This window comes from Talpa occidentalis, unplaced genomic scaffold (assembly GCF_014898055.3).
Source record: "Talpa occidentalis isolate TD23 unplaced genomic scaffold, MPIMG_talOcc4v2.1 talOcc4.9, whole genome shotgun sequence".
NCBI lineage: Eukaryota > Metazoa > Chordata > Mammalia > Eulipotyphla > Talpidae > Talpa > Talpa occidentalis.
The window spans coordinates 19486135-19509614 of NW_023605305.1; the positions used below are offsets into that span (position 1 = coordinate 19486135).

At 56.7% G+C, this 23480-nt stretch overlaps 2 protein-coding genes across 6 annotated transcripts in view; both read right to left on the reverse strand.

Annotated features, from left to right (window-relative positions):
• Positions 1-1697: 1697 nt before the first annotated feature.
• A3GALT2 (alpha 1,3-galactosyltransferase 2) lies at positions 1698-13989 on the reverse strand. Its single transcript, XM_037500319.1, has 5 exons — positions 12938-13989; positions 5464-5547; positions 5229-5318; positions 4814-4951; positions 1698-2385 (listed from the first exon to the last, which is right to left on the reverse strand). Exons 1-5 carry the CDS (start codon positions 12958-12960, stop codon positions 1698-1700), a joined length of 1023 nt encoding a protein of 340 aa, XP_037356216.1. The 5' UTR covers positions 12961-13989.
• Positions 13990-15038: 1049 nt separating this feature from the next.
• The window catches only part of PHC2 (polyhomeotic homolog 2), an 86409-nt gene continuing 77967 nt past the window's right edge, over positions 15039-23480 (reverse strand). For 3 of the 5 annotated variants that reach the window (XM_037500622.2, XM_054691730.1, XM_037500620.2), the window contains 6 exons: positions 23212-23414; positions 21446-21575; positions 20458-20572; positions 19265-19406; positions 18059-18335; positions 15039-16491 (listed from right to left, as the gene is read on the reverse strand). In XM_037500622.2, the coding sequence (XP_037356519.1) occupies positions 16337-16491; positions 18059-18335; positions 19265-19406; positions 20458-20572; positions 21446-21575; positions 23212-23414 (1022 nt within the window). In that variant the 3' untranslated portion in view covers positions 15039-16336. The remainder of the gene's footprint in view (positions 16492-18058; positions 18336-19264; positions 19407-20457; positions 20573-21445; positions 21576-23211; positions 23415-23480) is intronic. The other 2 variants (XM_037500621.2, XM_054691731.1) reach the window with 1 other exon arrangement.

Below are 23480 nucleotides of genomic sequence, written 5' to 3' on the forward strand. Positions count from 1 at the left end.
AGACCTGCAGTGAAAGCCCGCCTTGCCAGGGCCTCAGTTTTCCCACTGTCACCATCTCAGGGGCTTCCGTATAGCCTTGGCCCTGTGCCTGCCTCTCCTGGAGCGCCTGCCCACTCCACGCTCCCGTTCAGAGTCTGTTTCTCCGCCAGGCGAGGAGGAGGAAAACTGCCTTCGTCAGAGAGCCTGCGCGCCCCCGGGACAAGGAACTGTCATTTCTGTGGACTTTCAATCTCCAGGGGATAGGCCCCAGGGATTTCGGAGGGGACCTTACTATATTCAATACCTACAAACTCTGTCCAGGGCAAGCATGCACCAGGCAGGCTCACGGCCAATTTGGACAGACACGTAAAGAGAGTCCTGGAGCCCTCATTGGACTTTTTTTCAGGCCTCTAATACTCTCTCAGGGAACCAGGTACACAGGAGTGCCAGGCAGGAGATGGCATGCAAGGAGGCAGGCACAGGCTGGGTAGGAGGGCTAAGGGGCCGGGGCGGGGGGCAGGAGCTGGGGGCCTGCGAGTCTGGCAAGCTGACAAGCCTCCCAGCCACTGGCAAATCTTTGCTCTCTTTCTCTGGCCTCTCTCTAGTGTTCTCAGTCTCACGGTCTCTGCTCAGAGCCGTCCTCCCGCAGTGGTAGTTCCGTCTCAGAGCGTCGCTGCCCTTTTACCCCTGGCCTCCCGGCACAGGTGCTGCACTCACAGGCATGCGCCCTGCTCTCTGCGCCAGATGTCCACAATTACAGGTGCACATGCCCATGTTCCTCTGCCCCAGGCATCCACGCTAGTGGCAGGGGGGCAGAAAAAAGCCAATTTTTCACCTACCCTACACTCTGCTTAATGATGGGGGCGGTGGAAGGGCAACGCCAAAGAATAGGGCACACCCTGGCCTCTCCTCTGTGGTTCAGGCGCAGAGGCAGCTCTACGTGACCCGAGGGCCAGTCCTGGCCCCTGATGCGGACCTCACTGCAGGCTCAGAGGCCCTCGTGGCTTAGGCAGTTATGCTTCTGCCGTGCAACCACCCCCAGGTTCACTGTTGATTCTCACGGATGGAAAGAGAATTTTGGAGCCCTCGGTATCATTTTACAGGCCTTTAATGTTGAGTCAGGGGCCGGCCCAGCCGGCAGGAGATGGCAACTGAGCCCCCTAGCCTCAGAGTGACCCCAAGCTCCCTGCCAGAGCCGAGGGGCTCCTTTAAGCCCTTGCTTCCAGGCACAGGTGTCCGCATTCACGTAGCTCACGCTGCTGCTGTTTGGCTTCTCAGCCCAAGTGTCTGGAATCAAAGGTGTTCAAGCCCCTCGGCGGGCATCCGCGGGCAAGGCAAGCCAGGAGTGCCAGACCGCAGGTGCTGGCCATAGAGGCTGGGCGGGAGCGCATACACAGGCCTGACTTAACCTCTTTCCCTACAGCTTCCTTTGGTCTATCAGTTGCCTCATCAGAGAGTAGAGGCAGGGGAACCATGAAAACAGCTCTTCCGAAGGCACCCGCTGCAGTCAGCAGCCCAGAGGAGCAAGGTCTAGGGGCAGCTTAAGCCCCCCAGGCACTCCTGCATGGAAAGGGGACCCTTCTCTTAAACCGAAAAGCTCCCCCAAAGCCAGGACCGCCTGCTCCCACTCGCCCACGGGATCTTTCTCAGCCGGGAACCGCACGCGGCTTCCCTCCGGCCCCGCGTGGGCCGCCTCGCCCGGGCCCGCGCCGGAGCGGCTAGTGGCGCAGCCGCGCGTACTCCTTGGGCGCCCAGAGCAGGCGCGCGCGGCGGATGTCCGCGCGCCGGCCGATGTCCGCGCACCAGCAGAACTCGGGGGACAGCACCTTGGCGGGCTTGTGCAGCCAGAAGAACTTGTTGAGGTGGCTCTCGTCGTGCCAGCGCGCCTCCAGGCCGCGCTCGCGGTCCCGCCGCTGGCCCCGCGCGCAGTGCGCCGTGAGCGCCCGCAGCGCGGCCACGCTGCCCCCGAACACCGCCGCGTGGTAGTAGAAGTCGCCCTCGTGCGGGGCCAGCGCGGCGGCCGAGCGCGCGTCGCGCTCGAAGGGCAGCAGCCAGCGCGGCCAGCGGTAGTGCCAGGCGTGCAGCTGCGCCACCGACTCGGCCAGCGCCTCGGGCCCGAAGGCGGCGCTGAAGTGCTGGTCCACGTCCATGCAGAGCACGAAGTGCGCCTCGCGGCCCAGCCGCCCGCCCAGCGCCCGGTGCAGCGTGTGCATGCGCTGCATGGACACGTCTTGCCAGCGCCGCTCGCGCACCACGCGCTCCACGCGCAGCAGGCGGCCCGGGCCCAGCGCCACGCGGGGCACGGCGGCCGGGCGCTCGGTGAACACATAGTACACCACGCGCTGGCCCACCATGAAGTGCTGCTCCGCCGTCTCCAGGAAGCGCGCCAGGTACTTCTCCAGGTACCTGCCCGGAGGGAGGGCCCCAGAGTCAACGGGACGCGGTGCCCTGCGTGGCAGCCTCGGTCACCCACCCCTGCCCACCTGGGGCTTCCTAGTCCTGGCGCAGCATCCTTGCTGGAGGCCCTGCTTCTCCGCCCTACCCCCGCCCCCCTCTAGAAGACAGCGAAAGCCAGGAGGCCCCCCGGGAAGGAAGGCGGCAAACTGCGACAGCAAGGGCTGTCCCTTAGGCCAGGTGGACAGAACTGCTGGGCTGCTTGGGGCCTTGGCCTCTCTGTTCCCCTTCTGCCCCGGGTGCCAAGTAGGGTATTCCTGTGTAGCCCCAGGGGTCACAGGTTCCTGGTCTGGAAATTGCAGGGTCCTGAGGTCCTGAGTTCCAGGCTTGTGTTGGGCCTTATCACTTCAGTCTCTGGAACTCCAGAACCCTCCAATCCCAGAATCTGTCAAGGTGAACTGAGGACCATTGCAAATTGTTTGCCACTCCTGCCCTCAAGGTGGGCTCTGCCCATCTGCATGGCTCAGCAGAGTTCCCTGAAGCCTGGAGCTCAGCCTTTGGAGCCCTGAGCCTTCTATGGGAAACCCCAGAGCTTTGGTGCTGCATCCAGGTGAGGAGACCCCCACTAGCACCCAGAGAGGCTGTGTGGAGAGGCACCGCCAGCCTGCGGCACTGAGCTCTCTCAGTAGAGTTCCAGACATTTTGTGGGGGGGGCAATGAGGGGCCCTGCTGGGCAGCCCTGTCCTAGTTCCCCGCCTGCAGAACCCTGAGCGCTAATAATGACAGTGTTGTTCAGAGTCACCTAGTTTGTGGTAATTCCTTATCTAGATGACCAGGACGCCGGAAACCTTGTGTGAACAGACGTTGGGATTCTAGGGTCCTAAAGAACAGCAAGAACGCCTACTACATTTGAATAGATACCGCATGGCAGAGGGTCTTGAGTCAAGGTGGGTGACCTCATTTATTCCTCACTGTTGATTTTTGTTTCTGTTTTTCAGATGAGGAAACGGTGACAAAGAGCTGTGGTGACTTGAGCAAGCGCATGCGCTTGGGACGTGGTGGAGCCGGGATTTGAACCCAGGTTAGTGCTGACCCCTGTGCCTTTTGGTCTGCGCTTGCTCTGTACTTGGTGGAACAAGGAGAAACTGCAGAGGCCTCAGAAGCCTCAGCATCCCAGTGGGGTAGATTCACAGAAACTTGGAACTCAGGCTCTCAGGCCCTGGAATTGTAGACCCGGAAACTCTGACCCCTGGGGCCTAGGCAGGAACACCCAGAACAGTGGCAGGGCCCCAGGGCCTTGGAGAAGCCCAGCAGTTGGTCAGCCCTTGTGCCTGGAGGCATATTTGCTCCCTTGCCTCCCAGAGGAAGCTCCTGGCTTTGTCTCCCTTCCATTGTCGGGGACCCTGGAGTCATTGTGTGATGTAGGTGATCACAGACTCGCAGATACCTCTTCCTGGATGCAGAACGCTCACTGCCTTCCCAGAGCAGCCTGTGCCACTCCGGGAAACCTTCCTTTAATTCTCTGAGCACTGCCTCTCTGTACCTTAGGGCCAGGGCGTCTGATGGCCGTGCATAGCTAGAAGTTCCCCTTTTGCATCGCCTCTGTAATGCGGACACCCCTTGTGGGCCCCATTACCACCTTACCAGGGAGGCCAGTGCCCCTGGGATTTCTCTACCTGCTACTCCCAGTTTCCTCTATTCTGGGGGCTCACCCATGGCCCAGGTGCTTTCTCAATGAGCCTCCTTTCTAGCATGGATGCTGTTCTCCACCCTCAGTTAGCTGCCCCCAGGGGCACCCCCTTGACTGGGTCGTCATCATCTGCCCTGCGCTGTGAGCTCCACCCTTCCTGTGATGCCATTCCCTGCCCCAGGGGCACCCCCTTGACTGGGTCGTCATCATCTGCCCTGCGCTGTGAGCTCCACCCTTCCTGTGATGCCATTCCCAGGGTCCCACCCACGACCGGCCCTACCAGTTTCTCAGTGTCCTCCTCCTCCCCCCCCCCCCCCCCCCCCCTCCCCTCTTTACGCAGCTCAGATTCTCTCCCTGGCAGGAACCCTCAGCTCCCCAGCCCCCCTCCCTCCATCCCACTTGCCAGGTGGACCTACCCTCCTGGCGGGTGTTGACCTGAGCTCTGGCCTCCGTGGCGCCCCTGCAGCTCTGTGTAGCTGGCTGCTCTCCCACCCTCCTCTGAAAGACCATTTTCACCCCCAGACCCAGATGCATCAGCGCAGCCCCTGGGCAGCCTCCCTGGTGGAGATGGCTCCGTGCCCCTGGCTGCCTGTGCTGGGTGGTGTCCAGGGGGGAATGGAAGGGGAAGGATGGCCTTGCCCTCTGCTGGGGAATCTGGGACAAGGGGTGCTGTCTTGGGAAACAGGGTGCCCCACCACCCTACATCACATGCCCACCTCCCTGCCCTCCCCCCCGCGCCCCCGGCCTTACCTGCCTACAGCAAAGACAGTGAGTCCGATGGTGAGGTTCTGTTGTCTAGCCTGTTGTTGGGCCACATCTGGATCAAAAGTGCCATCCCAAACAATGGGGGCCCCCCAGGAGGTACAGGTCAGGACTTCAGGCCTGGCCCTGGCCAGGACAGGGATGGGAAGACAGCTCCGTTCACCCTCCCACTTGTATTTGCTCACTGCCCCACCCCCACTGTGGGGCCCTGGGGACTCCCAGAGGGTTTAGACACAGTCCCTGCCCCTGGAAATCCCTAGCTCGGGCTGACAGTTGGGCAGTGTTTGACCTGATGGAGGTCACTGGGTGGAGTACCTGACTTTGCCAGGGAAGGGGGTTGGGGGGCCAGGAGTGCTGGTGCCTGGCACCTAGGGGCGGAGTGGGGGTGGGTGTAGCTCCTTACCAGGGTCGCAGGAGACCTGTGAAGTTGTCTCTCAACAGGGACGTTTTGGCCAAAGGGCAGACACCCATGGGGATGAGGATGTCCAGATGCCTATTGGTGGGGGCAGCAGTGAGGGGCAGGCCAGCTGGCTCAGACCTCTCTGCTCCTTACAAGGAGGGCGTGCCCCAAGGACTCATGCCTGGGCCATGATGGCCACTTTAGTGGCCACCCTCCAGTGCGGGGGTGGGGTTTGTACCTGATGACAGGGAGCCCGTAGAGGCGCAGCCCTAAGAGGCCAAGTGCAAGTAGGATCAGCCGCCTGATGATTCTCTTCCAGGCCCTGGGGGGTGGGGGGCACATCAGCAGCTCATTTGTGTACACACAGGCCCATGTGCAGGCGTATGTGGAAGATGAGTCACCTGGATGTTTCGCTGTATTTGCATGTTTTGAGTGCGCAGAACAGCGTCTGTTCACCTGGGTCGGACGAGCACACGCGCTCTCCTGCCCCGGCCCTGGCTCTGCACCGAGGCTGCGCCGTTAAGGTTGGCACGTGCTGCGGGGAGCATCTGTGCACGTCGTGCGGACGCAGCTAGGACAGGTGGCAGGTTCTGTCCTGTCCTCCTGTGCCTCCCCTCCACGCAGCACCACGCACAGGCTCCACGCCTCACCCTGCCCTTTCCGTGGGCTGCATCTTGGAGGTCTTTGTAGATGAAGAAACTGGCGTTCCAGACCCAGAAGCTTATCCAAACCCAGAAAGCCGGGCAGGGGTGGAGGCCAACTGGAGCCCGGGGATCTGCCCCAGTGGTCCTGCCATGCCCCTCACGGCAGGGTTCCAGTCTCTCGAGAGGGGCGGGCACATGGGGCGGGCACACCTCAGCGCCTGCTGTGCTCCCTCGCCTGGCTCCCAGCCGTCTGCCGCGCCCTGCTCCAGGTAGCCAGGCCTTCTGAGGAGCAGTGCTGTGGGGCATGACCTTGAGCAGGTTTGAGGCACTTCAGGTTAGGTTGCTTCGCCTGGGCGGGGGTGAGAATGACCTTGGGCATGGGAGCAGTCGGGGTTAGAGATGAGTTGCGGGGCTGGAGGGAGCAGCCATGTGTCACCAGGCTGGGTTCTTCCAGCAGAGCTCAGTGGCCCCGTTCCTGGCCCAGAGGAGGTGGACTTTGGGATCTGTCCATGGCTGGTGGTTTTCCAGGAAGGGGCCCCCAAAGTCGAGACTCTTTATTAGCTTCTGGAGAGCTGATTCAGTTCTCTCCCCGTGTGTGCCCGTCCCTCGAGAGAGGCTGGAACCCTGCCGTGAGGGGCATGGCAGGACCACTGGGGCAGATCCCCGGGCTCCAGTCGGCCTCCACCCCTGCCCGGCTTTCTGGGTTTGGATAAGCTTCTGGGTCTGGAACGCGTTTCTTCATCTACAAAATGTGGGTAATAGAAATCCCAGAGGGCTGCTGTGGGCGGAGAGCGCACGTGTGCTCTTCGCACAAGGCCCAAACGTAGTGACGGCTCAGTAAGCTTTAGCTATTGTTTATGTTCTTAGTCCTGAACAGACCCCAACCGATCCCCTGGACAAACCTCCCAACTCCGCTCCCTGGCCTACAAGTCCTCCCAAAATCTGCCCCCAACTCCCCCCCATCTCTTTTGAGAACTCTGCCTGCCCGCCCCTGCTGCCCTTGGCCTTCGAGACCCTTCTGCCCCTGCCTTTTCTGCCCTGCCCCAGCACCCCTCGACAGGTGCCTCTAGCCAGTGGTTCTGCGAGGCATCCACCTGTGCCCCTCTGAGTGCACAGTACCTCCTCCTGGTCACTCGGCCAAGCCAGATACCTGGCTGCACCCCAGCTTCTCCCTCTGTCTCCCCAGCCTTTTTGGGCAGTCCTGGGGGAGTTGACTTGGCCTTCTTGATCCCCTCCTTCTGCCTGCCCTGTTCCCCCAGGCCTGCAGGGACCGGCCCCCCACCCCCACCGCCTCACCAGGACTGCTGCAGCAGCCTCCCCCCTCCCAGGCCAAGAGTCGCCCCTTGCACAGCCCGCAGAGTCCTGTCACTACCTCTCAGTCTGCCCTGGCTGTGTCTCTCACTCGAGCAGGTCAATCCTCATAGCAGCAATGCATTTAGTAGGCAAACGTATGGAAAACACCCCCCTACCCCCACACCCTCGCTTTGATTACTGGCAGAGACATACACATTAGAGCAAGGTGGCATGCTTATGCTTTGCTTAGAAAATGAGCTCTTTTCAAAAAGAAAGACATGAAAATAGCCGAGCTGCAAGAACATGGTGAGATAGACACTCTTGCGTCTGCTAGATGTGGTAGCTTTTTTTTTTTTTTAAGCTACTTAGCTATGGGAAGTGAAGCTTTTTATATATATCCCCTTTAATCCAATAACCCCGTGTCTGGGAACCCATTCAAAGGATATCATCTTCAGTATGAGGCGTTTCAGCATCAGGACCACTGCTTTCTGTTTAGTCATGCATTTGACATATTTAAGGGCACAAACTCAGTCGAGCACTGTGCGAGGTCAGGGATTCAGGGGTGACGGAGAAACACGTTTTGTTTTCAGGGAGTGGTGTCAGGGTGATATGGGGGGCCAGCAAGAGAGGGGCTGTGTCAGATACCAGACAACAGACAGGTGAATGGAACATGGCACAGTGTAGCTTTGATTAGGACAAATACAAGATGCCAGGAGGGCAGATTTGAGCTTGGCACCTGCGCCTTGACAGAGGGAGAGGAAGTCAGGGAAGCTTCCTGGAGGAGGTAACCCATAAGATGGGACCTGAAGAATTAGGAGTTATCCTGGCAAAGAAGGCAGTGGATGGCGAAGGGAGGGAGGAAGGAAAGCAACAATGTGCAGGAGTGGGGAGGTGAGAGAAAGCTCGGACTGTACCTGGAACCGCACCTGAGCCATAGTGGTGCGGGCCAAGGGAGCGGTGGGAGTTGAGACGCGAGCTAAGCCTGGGCCTGATCACCCAGGGATGGCATTCCAGGCTCGAGGGTTTGGACGTCATCTTGAGGGCCTGGGGAACCCCGGAAGGTGTTTCCTCCAGGGGATTTTGTAGGCAGAGTTCTGTTTGAAAACAAGTGCCTCAGTGGAGCTGTTGAGCCCGGACCTGCCAGGGTGAGGCAGGGGAGGCCAAGGCCAGAGGCAGGAGGACAGGTTCAAGGGCAGCGCCAGTTTGCAGGGGCATGAATCAGGATGTTGTCAGTGGAATCGGGGGACAAGTAGGTGGTGCAGGGCTGTCCGGGAGGTGGGGTGGGCAAGACTTGGTCATTAGCCTGACTGGTTGGGGCCGGGGGCTAGGGCTTGGCAGGCTGGCAGGCTCAGGAGAGTTGTGGGATGCACTGAGGGGGCAGGGGTGTCTCGGGAGAGGGGCAGAGCTCAGAGACTAGGGCTCAGGGGCGCTGGCGGTGCTGGCAGGGGCCTGCAGAGCTGTCAGGGGAGTGAGCAAAGGTGCAGGGGTGGAGCCAAGGAAGAAGCGACTCTTCCCACAAGTTTGACCATGAGGAGGAGAGACCAGATGTAACTGGGGGTTGAGGGGTCAGGACTGATGGGGGGATGCATATGGTCCTTTCACCCCAGGGAGAGCGTGGGAGAGTGCTGACGGGAAGCATTCAGGGAAGGACATTCTGTATATAACTGAAGGGGGCCCGGTGTCCAGTCATAGGGTCCGGCCGAGCAGACTTAGTATGAAGACTCTGTCATCACATGGAAAAGTGTTTGTTCAAAAACCTTACATTGAAAGAAGCAGGATCTAAAATTGACGTTCACTAGGATTACAATTTAGCAAGAATAAAAACATGCACCAGAAAATAAGGCTAACAGGAAAAACATATGTGTCTGTGCAATAAGTTATAGTAGATTTTTCTCCTTGAGCCCCTCCCTTCCATGATCTAGAAGGGGCTAATATTGCTTTTTAATGAAGGGAAAACACAGTTAGCAATCTAGAAAAACACCAAGTCATTTTAAGCCTTCCGAACAACTGTAAGATAAAAGCCACATCTCTCAGCCTTGCCTGAGAAGCCTTCCAAGTCTGGCTCCTCAACGGGCACATTTTCAGTGCTCACAGCCACCGGCTTTCCCGCCCGTGGAGATGGCGTTGCGGCAGCGGGCCAAGGTCCCGCTGGGGCCCAGGGATGTCTGGTAGCATCGTTTGAAATAGCAAAGGGGTATGAACCCCAGTGCTTGGCGCAGGGGCGCTGGGTGTGAACCGCGTGTACTCACACGGGGGAAGGCCAGCTGGCCTTGCGGAGAATGAGGTAGACGTAGACGTGCTCTCTGGAAAAGCCCCAGTGGAAACAACGGAATTCTGCACCGAGGCTGATCGCCCTTCTGTGACCCGTGGCCCGCGCATGAATGGACAGGCTCATCGCTGCTCTTTTCTAAAGTGTGCGGGGAATGATCTAGAACGGCATTCTCCCCCTGGAAATACAGCACGAGCCCCTCCATTTATCATTTCCTAATAGCCACAGTAACCCAGCGAAGAGAAATGGGTGACACTGATTATTAATTAAATTTAACCCAGGGTATACCCAAAATATTATTTCAACGTGTAACCAATAGAAAAACCATTGAAATATTTTACGTGCTAGTCTTAAGTCTAAAGACTGAACCCCGTGTGTGCTTTAGGCTGACGGCACATTTCGAGTGGAGTCAGCCAGGTGCTTGGGGGCCGCCGTGTTGGGTGGATTCAGGAGACACACCCCTTCGTGGTGGACTGACCCTGGGGGGATGTCCCCTTCTTGCTCAACACACTTGTATAATGTTTGATGGTACAATGAGGGGCTGCGACTTTTGTTAATCTAAGGGAAGAAAACGATGTGTTTCTGCCCAGCTCCCCCTTCTGCCCTAGCCATCCCCTGTGGTTTCCCAGCCCCACGTCCAGTTCCCTGGCACCACGTGGGTGTCCAGCAGCTCTGTTCAATGCTGCCTGCCCAGCGCGAGCCCCAGGTCCCCTAGGTTAGAGTTCAGTCCCCGAGCCTGCTCCCACCCACTTCAGATGCCACACATCCCTGGTCCTCGAACTTCTGGCTCCTTGACTAGTCTCTCTGTTTTTCTTCCTGTAATTGGGGGGTCTCTGCACCCCCTCTTTTGGCTCAATGATTTGCTAGAATGGCTCACAGAATTAAGAAGGAGCGTTACTTGCATTTACTGGCTTATTACGAAGGCCATGATGACGCCTGGTAACGAGTGTATTGAATGAGGTCCAGAAGGGTTCCCAGCGCAGGCGCTCTGGCCCTGTGGAGCTGGGGGGCGGTGCCCTCCCAGCACATGGATGTGCTCCCCCTCCTGGGTGCGCTCAGAACATTGCTGTTCCAGAGTTTCATAATCTGGTCTTCAGCAGCCCCCCGCCCCTGTGCCCCTGAGATCGGGATGGGGCTGCAGCCCTCAACACTTGGTCTCTCTGAAAACCAGCCCTTCCCAAGACTAGCAAGGGAGGCTGCCCCAGCCCCTCATTAGCACAGACTAGCTGTGATGCGCTGGTTACGGAGAGCAGAAGACACTCCTTCCAGGGAATTCCGGGGGCTTTAGGAGTTCTGTGCCAGGCCCCTGACAGACGCCAGATACCTCCTTACAGTGCAGCCTCTCTCAGAAGCCCCTCCTGGAAGTGAGGCGGGGCCAACCCCTGCCCAGAGCCTCTGGCAGGAATGGTCCATGGCCGGGGATCAAGGGTGGGCTGAGAGTGGGCACCTGGGAACGTTGCTGTCAGCCCGTCTCACGAGCATCTCAAACTCAGAAGCCCCAAAAGGAACACTCGATTTTCCTCAAAGACCAGCTCCCTACTCAGGCCTCCCCAGTCTTGGAAAATGGCAGGGACACCCTCTCTTTCTCAACTTGAGGCCTTGGAGTCCTTGACTCCTCATCTCTCAGGCCCCATGCGACAGGCCCATCCAGCCCCTTTGCTTCTGGCCCCTCAACAACTCATTCCCCAGAGTGAACTTGCAAAGCCATGAGCGCATCCTCTTCCCCCGTGTCTTTGCTCTTAGCATGAAATCCACATCCTGGGCTCCAGTCTGCACAGCCTGGCTACTGGGCCCTGCAGGCCCCCTCCCGCCTCTCTTCCCTGCCCACTGCCCTCCCCCCAGCCTGTCCCCTCACCTTGGCGAGGCTTGTCCTTTGGATCAGCTACCATTTCCCGTGTGTCATCTCACCCTTTGGCTTGTCTCTACCGCGGACTCCTAAGTCTGTCTCCAGCAGCCCCTGATCAAGCACGGGACCATCGTGTGTCTCCTGGACAGCCGTGTCCACTGGGGTGTCTCAGAGACACCCCAGCGCTTCTCAAGCTGCCGTACCCCCCCCCCCCCCTGGTCCCAGTTACTAGGCGGGACCCCTCCTCCCTCTGTCGTCACCAGGTTCTGTGGCTTCTGCCTCCTCTGTAACCCGACACTCCCTCCTCCACACCCCTTGGGCGGACTCATTGTTTGCCATGCAGACTCTGTGACAGTCTGCACTAGCCACAATCCTCAGGCCCCCCACCTCTCTCTGCCCAGTTGGGTCTTGTCCAGCAAACGGCCACCAGGCTCCGAGTCAGTCTCCACAGCCAGCTTCCTCGACACCCACCTGCTCGTGCCTGCTCCCGGGTGCACAGAGCCACTCCGGCCCTCGCTAGGCTACACCAGGTGGCTGCTCCCCGAGGCCATGTGTTTCCCGGCTTCCTAGCCCTCAAGTCCTAGGAGCCAAGCCCGGGAGCTCGCCTCATAGTCGGCCTGTTTGTAACTCTGTTTTCAGTAAGCGGAGCAGCTTCCTATCCCTCATTCCCTTTCCCAGACTGGCAAGTGTGGGAGGTTTGACCTTAGGGCTGAATGACTCCTGGCCCAGAATCCTTAGCATGACTTTGGGGCGTCTTATGACCTGGTCCCCCCTCATCCCCGGGGGCTTATCTCCCAAGGATGCCTGGCTCGGTTACCATTCCCTACAGGCTTGTCCCTGCCCAGCACCTCGGTTCCTGGCCAGTCCCTCTGGCCAAGAAGCCTTCCTTTCTCCTCTCGCAGCTCCATGCCAGGCTCCTGGATGGCTGGAGGCACAGTCTGTGCTGCAGGGGCACGAAAAGGCTGGAGCAGCCCTCTCGCTGCCCTCTGCTGCTCTCCCAACCCTCTCCTCAGTCCCTTTGAACCCAGCCAGGGCAAGCTGATGCTTATCTTGGGCACAGCCCTCAGGGCAGCGAGGCAGAGTGGGCCCTAAGTGGCCCAGGTAGGCACAGACTATCCGGTCCAGGAGGCGGGTGCTAAGAGCCAGGCCTGCCCTTCCTATGTCCCAGTCTGGGAGCCCTCAGTCCATAGAGACCCCTGCTCAGGACCTCAGGACCTCAGCACACCTCTACCTGTAGAAGGGGGTCCTTTAATCCTACCCTAAGCCCCCCTCCTTGTACCCTCCTTGCTTTCAAAAAGGGGCTAAAGATCAGTCATTAAGTGGGAACAAATTTCCAGTCCTAGTGGGAGGAGAGAGAACACTCAGTAGGGGTGCGCCCCCTGACCTTTGATTTCTGGTTCACCAGGGGGAGCTCAGAGTTAAGAGAAGCGCCTCACGGTCTGCAGGTGCTCCTAGGGCGGGGTCTTCCCCCACAGCAGCGTCCGTCTCCAGCGTCCGTTAGACCATCTCTAACCCTGGGTGCTTGTCCCCTCCGTCACCTTGGCGTCTCCACACGGCTCAGCTGGCACTCAGTGGGCTGGCACTGGTGCCTCCTCCTCAACCCTGGACCCCCCTCCGCCATCCCTCTCCCCACCCCCCCACTGCCACCATCCCCACTCACCTGAATGCCTCCTTGAGAGCCATGTGGCGCAGCGACGATGGGACAGCCTGCCAGGCGCCCTCCCGGTTCAGGCCAGGACAGAAATGAGGTGTGCGCAGTGGCTGGGAACAAAGCAGCTCCAGGCCACGCCTGCAGGAGGGGGCAGGGATGAACTGCCCAGAGAGAAACTTACTGGAGGAAGCTGATTCTGGGGTGGGTGCTGGACCCCCGTGGTGCCAGTCACCCGGAGAAGGGTGGACTTCCCCAAGGCCAGCTGAGGTCGCCCAGGGCCTTGGCTGTTTTGTGGTGACTGCTCTTCCCGCGCTGGGTTCCTCGTGCCCCTCTTCAGTGTCTGCCCGTCCTGGGCTGTGCAAGGGGTTTTCCACCCAGAGAAAAACCCTGTTCTGCACGAAGCCTCGGCCGGGTGTCCGTCAAGTGGCACTGGCACTTGACTGAGACCCCGGACAATTCACCTCCAAGAGTCCTTCTTTGTGTCCTTGGTAAAATGGGGTGCAAACACCGGGCACCCGAGACAGGGTAAGAGCCAGGGGAGAGAATGAGTATGGAACAGTTCTGGAAAGCTTTCTGTGGTCAGGGTTTTCAAAAGTACATGTCGGGATCCTTTGGTAAACCTTGAAGTCAATTTCGTGGATTGTGACCAAGATTTTAAAGGTTTGAACAGGAAGAGAACTGAAGTATCAGAATGTATTGTCCATGTGGGTAATCTGTGAAATTGTTTGCTTCTGTCATCTATATTTGTGTATTTTTTTCATCTTTTGTCGCCTTTCTAGCAAGGGAAACATTTGTTGAAACTGTGGGTCATGATCGTAAAAGGTTTGCAAAATTCTGTGCAGGATTAAGTATGTATTTAAGGGCGTACTCCCCAAACTTCCAAGCTTGGGACCTTTCGCCTCCAGTAAACAGTGCCAGGGTTGGCCTATTTAAGGCACCGTGTCCTTTGTTAGGAGTTTAGGTTCCCGTCAACCATGTCCTTTGTTAGTTTAGCTTCCCGTCTTTACCACACACATAAAGACAAACTCAGGTGAGGCCTGTGGCTGGCTGGCAGAGGGAAACTCCAGGTCCAGAAGTGCAGACTTGCCCACAGTATGCCTGCCCACAGGCCTGTGGGCCTGGGCAGGGCCCCGGTAGGCGGGGGGCGGGGGGGGGCCCTCCCCAGGATACTTTCTGCCCCTCACTGCCCCTCAGCTCAGGGCCAGGGTCCTGCTGGCCTCCCTGCCTCCTCAGCAGCCCCCGCTGCCTGTAGTCCTGGCTCCACTCCCAGGAATCAGCTAATCAGTGTGTTTCTCCTCCTGCAGGTGGTGGTTACATTTTAACCGGCTTTCCTGAGGAGTTATCCAGGTATGGGCTTTGGCTCTTGGTTGGGCTTTATCTTCCTGGACCCCAGCCTCAGAGACTGATTCAATAGGTTGGGCCTGGGCCTCAAAATCCATTTTCATCAAGTGGAAGTTGCTGTTGACAATGGGGGCGGGGGCAGGAGCAGGAGGCCAAGTTGCCCCCTTCCCTTCCCCTCCTCTGGAGAGATGTAGGGAGATTTAAACTCCATGCAGGCAGGGCCTGGGGTGGCAGCTTCCCATGAAGGCCTTATTTTGGCACAAGACCTGGTTCATGGGGCACAGTCAGCAAGGCCAGCAGAGGTGGGCACACCTCGTCCAGGCTGCCAGCCCTCACTCCCCATGCTCAGCTGCCTGTGTCTCAGTGCCTCTGCTCCTTGAGGACCCAGGCTCTAGTGACCATTTCGGCATTCGAGCAACCTTCAAGTGCTGAGTGACACAGGCCAGTCTGGACTCTGAGTGGCAGAGCCGAAGGTGACTGCCCGGGGCTGGGGGGAGGGAAGTGTGGGTTCTAGCCCAGGTGTTCCAGAAACTTCTCCCCAGTGGGAGTGGTAGGTAGGGGGCTCTGGACCATGCCATTCCAAGGGATGCCCACGTGAACAGGAGGTATCTGGTTCTGGGGAACCAGGCCTAAGAGTGCCCTCAAACGACCCAGGCCCAGTACAGCGTGGAGGATATGCTGGCCAGCTAGGCGGCGTCCCTTCCCCTACCTAAGGACTCACCCTCTTCTCACGGGTGAAAAGTAGCCACCAAGGACTACAGCTAGACATCCCCAGGGGAGAAAGGCACAGAAAAAAACAGATTTTACTGGTTTATTTTTAAAAAACAAAAACAAAAGGTTAAAAAAGTCCTTCATTTCCAACCCTGCCAGGGGGTGTGAGTGGGGAATAGAACAAGCTGAGAAAGGTGCCCACCCTCTTCTGGGGAGAGTTCCACTCTTTCCCCAGGGGCCTGCAAGGACAGGGCAAGTCGGAGGCAGGCCCTCGCCCTTCCTGCCCTGCCGCCTCCGCAGGGAGCTCAAATCACTGCTAGCAAGTTCAAGAGGCAAAGTGTGGGAGCAGGAGGCCAGGGGCTGCCTCCTCCTCATCAGCAGTCACTCCAGCTCTTCTCTCCCCTCAGGCGTTCCCTGGACACAACCGCGTGGGCTCCTGAGGAGGACAGGCTGCCTGCTGGGCTGCGACCCAGCCCACCGGCGTGTTCTTTAATTCTGTCTGTGACACAGCAGGACAGTCAGGGGGCTTCACGGTGCAGGTAAGGGTTTTTGGAGCCATCTGTCAAGTCTGGAAAGGAACATCTCCTAATCTTCATCTCTCTGATCTCGCCTCTCTGCACTGAAGCTGCCTGTCTTTTCTATTCCCCATCTTGAGGCTGAGTGGCGTCCAGGACAAAGCACTAAGTGGCTGTTTGCTACAAAACACCTGGAGATGCCAGAAGGGGGGCTCTGGGCCTATCTGTCAGTCCAGGCTCCCACACAGTCATACAGTCATACACACAGCGTTAAGGCGTCTGTGCCAGCAGGCCTGGCCAAACTGGGCCCAGCTTCTCTCTCTCCACCTGCAGAGGATGATGGGGGAGAACCCCTGGCTGCTTCAGAAACAGGCTGAAGGGGGAGAAGCTGGCAACGGAAGAGTCAGCTAGGCCTGGAGTAAGAAGTGGGAGGAAGGCAGGCATGGGCATCCAAGGCCTCTATGTAGGCCTGACGGCTGCCCTGGGAAGTGACCCAACTCAGGTTGGGGAGCCCTGACCATATACCCCCTGGAAAATGGGGGACAGAGAGAGGGAAAGAGAGCGGGGCTAGAGTATTGGGACTTTGGAGGAAGCCAGTGCTATCAATATTTACAAGCATAAAGCCCCATCTTCTGTGCCACCTGCCTCTCTGCCCCTCCCACAGAAAGAAAGGCCCCTGAGAGCCATTGAGGAGGTGTCAAGACCCCCTCACCAGCCATGCCCCAGAGGAGAGCCTCTTCCCTCCGACTGGTCCCATTTCTGGGCCCCTCAGGAATGTCTGTCTGGCTCTGCTCAGTCAGGAGGAAAAGCCCTGGGCCAGGTCGTGGCTGCGCAGGCAGCCCTAGGAGTCCTTGAGCATGCTGATGCGGGCGTAGATCTTCAGGGCCGGCCCCAGCTTGATGTTCATCGCGCTCATCAGGTGGTCCTCCTTGAGCAGCAGCAGGGCTTGCCCGTCAATTTCCTGGGCACGGAATTCCTCTGCTATCTCCTGGCAGCCTAAGGTGGACACCACCAAAAAGGAACAGTTAAAGCTTCCAGGAGTCACTCGGGGCACTCACTGCTCTTTAGAGACCTCATCTCCCCAAATCCTCGTGACCACACCGGAGGAGGTGTTCACTGCTCCTTTCCAGCTTGTGACAGTCGAAGGGACTTACCCAAAGTAGCCAGGCTCCAAGACAGACCCTAGTGATCCCATCTCCTATTCATGCCTGGCTGCTCAGAACTCTCCCCTCAATGAACTGGGCTGACCTGGTGGCCAATGAGGAGCTGTGGAAGTGACAGCAAGTGATTTCCAAGGTGACTTAATAGAACAGCACAGCAGCTTCCACCTTGCTCTTCTGGCTAACTTATTTTGGAGTCAGCCAACCACCACGTCAAGAGGACTCGCAAACAGCCCTCTGAAAGAGGCCCTGGGGAGAAGAACGGAGGCCTCTGGCCATAGCCAGCACTCCCTTGCCACGTGAGTGAGTGAGGCATCTTGGGAGTGTATCCTCTGGCCCCAAGCCTTCAGACTTCCCTCATAAGAGAGGTAAACCAGAATGGCACAGCTAACACACGAGGTGGGGGGCGGGGTTTCCCGTTGGCGTGGCGGGTTGAGCGCAGTGCTGTGAAGCTGTCCGCAGCCTCTGAGGCATGGGTTCAATTCCCGGCTGGCCAGGGAGCTACCCACATGGCGCTGCAGACCTCTCCAGTTGTGCCCACTGCTCTCCTCAGCAATGTTTTCAGTCAGTCTGCCTGTTCTGCTCCCTGCTCTGTTTCTGGTGAATTCTCTCACCCTTCCATGCCTCTGGTATGTACCCCAGCTCTTGTATAAATCAATCTTATAAAAAAAAAAAAAGACCTCAGAAGGAGGGAATGCAGCAACTGATGATACACTGAATTAAGTGGCAGAGCCTGGATTTGAGCCCAGTTCTAGGAAGTCTGTGCTCCTAACCACTGAACTCCACGCATCTCTGGGTAACAAGCTGTGCCTGCCATCAATATCTGACCTAGTCAGTGACCGAGTTAGAAAGGCCAAAAAAGAAAAAAGGCAGTAGAAAGACAGTAGAGAAGTTTTAAGGTCCCACTGAAAGCTTCCATGAATAACATGAGGTTTCTCTTTCAAGGTTCATTTTGGATCCTAGTTCTCAAAGTCACTCACACTCCGCTGCACAGTTTCCAGCTGCACCACGTACCTTCATGTCTTCATGCCTCTGCTCGGGCTGCTCCCTGATGCAATCTCTCCAGCTAGCATAGATTTGTCAGTTGTTACTCAATTTAAACTCTCTGGATTTTGGTATTTTGACAGATTTCCTACAATTCCACTTGACTCCCCTCTCCACCTGCCCCACAGACTACATGCCGTGCCAGTAAGTATTATCATGAGAGCTACAGATTATTATTTAATATTATTATTCTCTCCTCGAATATAAGTTTTTGCAGGTGGGGACCTCTCATCATAGTGCTCTCTGTCCCCTAGTTCCCTAGCCCAAGCCTTATCCTTCCTGGTGACGGGAGGTGCTGTCTCCCAGCCCCTCTCATTCCTTACTGTTTCAGGCCGACATGGAATTCCTAAGGTCTTTACCTGGCAGAGAGCGAATGAATTCATAGACGTCTTCAACGTTCCATTTGGTGGGCTCACTTGGCAGGAAGTGGTGTCCCATGCCCACCAGGTCCCGCATGTGCATGTCAGGGAGCTCCAGGTCCCGCTGGCCTTGCCGCCGGCGAGAGGTGGATGAACTGGCTGAGATGGGTGACAACGGTTCCTCGTAGCTTGAGTTATCTGAGCAACGGCTGGAGTCTTCCTGGCTGTGCGTCAGCTGCAATGCAGCAGTGACTGACAGGGGTACAGTGCCTGTTGGCTGGGAGAAGAAACAGTTTTAAGGATGGAGGGATAAACCATCTGTAGCAGAGGGATGGGCAAAGGCAGGTCTAGTCTCCCTTTCCAACTTGGCCTGGAACTACATCTCTTTGAAGTCCTAGATCAAAAACCATCTTCTGTGCCGTCTTCTCTCTGACCCTGAGCAGGATGAGACCTAGTATTGCAGCATATGCCACACTGCACTGAAATGCCTGATTGTGTGTCTGCTGTTTCGGCTTAGATGTGGGGTTTAAACCAGGCTCTATGCGTGTCAGGGGTGAACCATATGAAATAGCATGTAAAATTTCTTAAGTGGGTGCATTTTGGACTATAGCTTTATCAGATTCTTAGGGGTTTATGATTGAAACAATAACAAGACGCAAAATACACACAAGGTTCTCTAGCTTACAGTAGGCTGTGGGTTCCTGGAATCAACTCAGGGCCTCAGTGCCTAACAGATCTTGGCATACAGCCGAGCTAAAAGTTATTCAATGAAGGAATGTTCTTGGTAGAGACCCTCCAGAACTCAGAGCTCTCACGCTTAATGAGACAGCCAGGTGGGAGGTAAGGGGGGTAGGTAGGTAGTCGCCTCACCCAACCTCCTGAGAGTCAGGAGGTAACTGGGAAAGCCCATCTTTTCACAGGACTAGGCAGGGGAAGCATCACTCCCACGGCCCCAGAAGTCAAGGATAGAGGCAAACTGGAAGGAGTGAGGAATTCAAGGGAAAGTCACCTCATACGTGTATCCACGTGGGTCTAACTAAGAGAGGCCCCACTAAAGGACCAGGAGGCGGCCTGACCTTACAGACTGTGAGAAAGGAGCACTTGGTGGAGCACCTGAAATCAGCCTCTGCAGAGGAATGCGAGGCCCCAGGTCACGCGGGGAAGGGGAGAGGGTGAAAGGGAGTTTGAGCTTGGCTGGACTCTCACCTGCTTCTTGGTATCCTTGGTAAGTGTCGGGAGACTGGCTTTGCTGGCCCGCCGGCGGTTGTGGGTTGTGGCTCCCGCTTTCTGCAGTTTGCTCCGGTCCGAATGGAAAAGGCCCACTCGTTTGGTGCATCCCACATTGTACCTGTCAAGAGTGAGGAATGAGGTGTCAGCTGTGGAGGACGTGTGAGTCCCAGCACAGTACGTGCAGTCAAGCTCTCTGGCCAGGTTTGAGCCCATCTATTCTTTCATCAATTACTTTGTGAGTCATTTTGTGCCTTTGGGCCTCTTAGCCGCCGAGCCTGTTTCCTCACCTGGTGTTGGGGGTGGTACCACTCACTTTTCAAAAGTGGCCTGCCAATTACATGAGATAATGCACACGGAGCGCTTGACACAACAACTGGCACCACGGTGAAAAAGCCAGTGCTGATGTGTCCTACTGCAGGTGCTATCTATGACAGGAAACCACTGTACTGCCAGGGAGCAGCCTGACAGAGCTTCACAAAGATGGCCTGAGGGAAATAAGAGCTGAGGACATGTGGGGTGCCTCTGCCTGAGGGCTAGAGATTTCTCAGGGGCTTGGGGCTCAAGGTTAGCCACCTCTGTTACCTTGTTGGTACAAAGACCACATACGACTTTAGTCAGAGGAGTCTAAATCCCCCAGCTCTAGGTTAGGCACAGTTAATTCTCCTCTGTGCCTCAGTTTCCTAATGAGCCTGAGATGCAGATGGCATGCACACCAGCCGAGGGCACACTGCTGTGCACACTGCAGGATCTCAGTATGTGACCTTGGCTTCTCCCACGGTCACCGGTCTCCAAAGCGGGGTGAATGCACACAGAGGGAACATCTGTAACTAGTGCAGAGGCCCTGGGCCGCTCCTGGTGGTCATCTTACCCTAAGGAGGTGGTAGCTGCCAAAGGTAGGAAGAGGAGGGATGCCAGTGGGACCCAGGAGGGCCAGCCAAAGTAAAGTGCTGCTTCCTTCCTTGGACTCAGCTTTCCTGGAACTGCTCGCAGGACTTTGGTTCCATGTGGTTGATAATATGCTGCTGCTTGCAGGCAGCTTGAGAAACAGGTAGACTCAGGTGCTCCTAGAGCCCCTTGGGTAGGGAGGAGGGACTTGGGAGCAGGGACAGAGGTGCAACCCTGAGCAAAGGGAAGGAGTTGGGTACAGCAGCAGGATTGAGGCCACTCACCTCTTTGCACATGCCATGGAACAGAAGCGCTTGGAACGCTTGAACTTGTAGGCAAAGTCCACCCGGCCACAGAGCTCACACTTGAGTTTGAGGGGAGTACCCTCCTCTTTGGATTCTGAAAAGCAGGGAAACTGGTAAGTACGGAGAATGAACGACTCCCGCAGGGGTGTCAGCAGCCACCACCGGGCCGCCCCACTGTGTCCTACCTCTTCCTATGTTTCCCACACATGACGTGCCGCAGCTCGGAGATACCATACTGCTCTCGTCATTGTTTTTGAAACCAGTTTTTGGAATCCCCAGAAAGTTCCCTCAGGTGATGGGTGATGCCACCTGGACACGTGACAGTTTTTTAAGTACTATGAGCCAGAGGCAAGTCACAGGAGGAAGTGGGAGAACCCGCACCCCATCCTCACAATCCTTGAGGAGAGCAGGCAGCTCAAAGGGAAGACCTGGAGGCTGTCACTGCCTGCAATTACCCTACCCTCACCTGATCCTTTCAGGGCACTGCCGGCCTGGTGACCAGAGCCCAGGAGTTTGGGATGGAGGCAGCAGCACCCATCTAGTCAGCGGCTAATGTGGCCAGTGTGGTCCTTGTCCAGCCCCCACTGTGCCTGGGGGCAGCTCCTGAGGCAGTGAAGGAAGCACACGACTTGCCCATTGCTGCTTCTACACCCAGTCCTATAACGAGCCAGTGACTCACAGGAAAAGCACCTTAGAATCCTGTGGTTGGCCAGAGTGGGGCTGGAGGAGAGGCAGGAGACAAACATCTTGCTGAGTGCCCGGCTTCTCTAGTCTGTTTTCTAGGGATGGGGGCCGAGAAGAGTCTGGGGGCACTGTTTAGCAGGCTGACATGCTTACACGTTCCCTTGCTCAAGGGTGCCTTCAAGGACACCAAGAAAGAATGAATGTAAGGCCTGCCTCCCCAGCCTTGTCTAGTTCTTGTTCTATGGAGTTAGACGCCTTAGCACTCCGGGTCTGAGGTGCCTACCTTGCAGATAGGGCTCCTCCATCTCGGAGTCAGTGGTGGTGGTATGATCCTGCTGTGGAAGTTTCTCAGGCAAGAACCCCTGTGCATACTTCTTCTTGAGATTCCCCACCAGCAGGGACGAGCGTCCCACCTAGAGGACAAAGTGACATGGAGGCCATGAGGGTTAGGTGGGAGAAGCTTCCTTGCCATCCAGCCTCATCAAAATTACATGTATAAAGCATCCAAGTGACGATGCCAGCCCCTATTTCATCGTCCAAGTGCGCCATGCTTGAGGTCCTATTTTGTCGTTTGGCTCATGAGGCAAAATGCCATTGGGCACCACAGTACAGGGATGGCATCAATCCAGGACCAGCGGACAGCTGGGGAACACATCTACTCTTCCCAGTGTCTAAGGGACAGAGGCAGAGGCCAGGTTTTCCACACCAGTTGAACAAGTGCCAGGACCAGCACTCACACACCACCAGCAGGCATGGGCTGAGGCGGTGTGTGCTTGTGTACACCTGAGTCAACTCAGCAACCAGTTTTTTATTTCTCACTGTTCTCCACCTTACCACTGCCCAGCCCAAGCCAGAGGTACAGGCAGCCACAGAAAGAGCAGGACCAAATGGACTCGGCCACGGAGCAAATGCACTCTGTGGGGCGAGTGCCAAACTGGCTGATTCACTCGTTCAGTCTTTGTTGCCTCTGTTCAGAAGCCTGGAGGTCAGAATGCTAGGATGCTGCTGGAGGTGCTAGTTCAGCCACAGCCAACCTGAGATCAGCTGGTTTCTGGGTTTCCCCAGGAAGCTAAGGGAGGAGCTAGTTTACTGAGGGAAGGGGGCTGACAGTGCTGGAGCTAAGCATAGTTAAGATGCTCCAGGTGGATTTCTTCACAGGCCTTGAGCAACCTCCAGAGGGAATGAGCACAAGGACCTATTTGTCTTTGGCACTTTCTACAGGTAGTTCCACATCTCAGTTAATCTGAGGTTTGCCGACTATTCGAGCTACCATGGATCCAGAGTGGCAAGAGGCAGATGGCACCCCATGAAGAGGGTGTGCCTCCAACAGCCAGAATTTTATCGCAGGAGGCTGTGCCTGGCCCAGGGCTCCTCCCTCCCACAGAGCAGCGCCACCTGTCCTCGCCAAAGCACACTGCCGTCAGCAGTGGGCACTCGGCTCTGATAAACCATCTTGACTCCTTTGTCTTTCACTTTGGCCTTATGCTCTACCTGCAGACGCCCTACTGTGCCTTTCTGACATGTTCCTCATTCTCACAATCACGCCCTCCCAATGCTGTTTCCAGAGAAAAAGCTTCAGGCTGCAACCTGTTCATGTCATTTCTAATACACTGATAACCCTCTTCTACGCAGGTTCGTTTGTTCTCTAGCCGAAGTTTTGCCATTCAGAGGTTCTGGCTTTCAAAACTGAGCGAGGTGTTTCATTTCCCAAAGTCCCCCCTCTTGCACCAAACACCTCAACATGAATGCCCTTCTACCCAAGGGAGTCAGTCACATCACCAAACAGGGACACGGCGCAGTCTGTGTGTGAAAACCTCTAACCAAGGGGTTTTGCCATCAATTACTCCTGATTGCAGACCCCTCCAGACCTTAGGAAGATACTCAATCCTAGAAAGAAAATGACTAACATTCTTTTCGGGGAAAGTTAGCAAGGAAGAGCAAACTGTTCACATTTTTGGAAATTTTACATAGAAATGTAAAAATATTCTAATATACATCCAAAATATACTTAAAAAGAAAAAAAAAGAGGGGAAAAGAAGTAGTCCGTACCGGGAAAGGCTCCGCCCCCTCCTGGATCACAAACCCTTCGATAACATGCGTCAGGATTTGGGGTTTCACAATGGCCTGTGGTGGTTTATTCTCACCATTCTGGGGGGCAGTGCCGGTGATGCTGGAGGCAGAGTTTCCGTTCCCTGAGGTCATGCCGGGGCTGCTGAGGTCGGTCAGTGCATGAACAATGCCCTGCCCTGTCTCTGTACAGGGGAGAGGAAAACACAAGCAGGCAGGTGAGAACCAGAGTACAGGCCGCAGGAGAGCCG

Bases quoted from the DNA above. Each gene is read 5' to 3' on its own strand.
- A3GALT2 (XM_037500319.1), bottom strand. From the start codon at position 12,960: ATGGCTCTCAAGGAGGCATTCAG. The intron at 5,548-12,937 runs GTGAGTGGGGAT...CCCACCCCCCAG, and splicing joins GCTCTCAAGGAGGCATTCAG to GGCCTGGAAGAGAATCATCA. The intron at 2,386-4,813 runs GTAAGGCCGGGG...CCCTCCGGGCAG, and splicing joins ACTGTCTTTGCTGTAGGCAG to GTACCTGGAGAAGTACCTGG.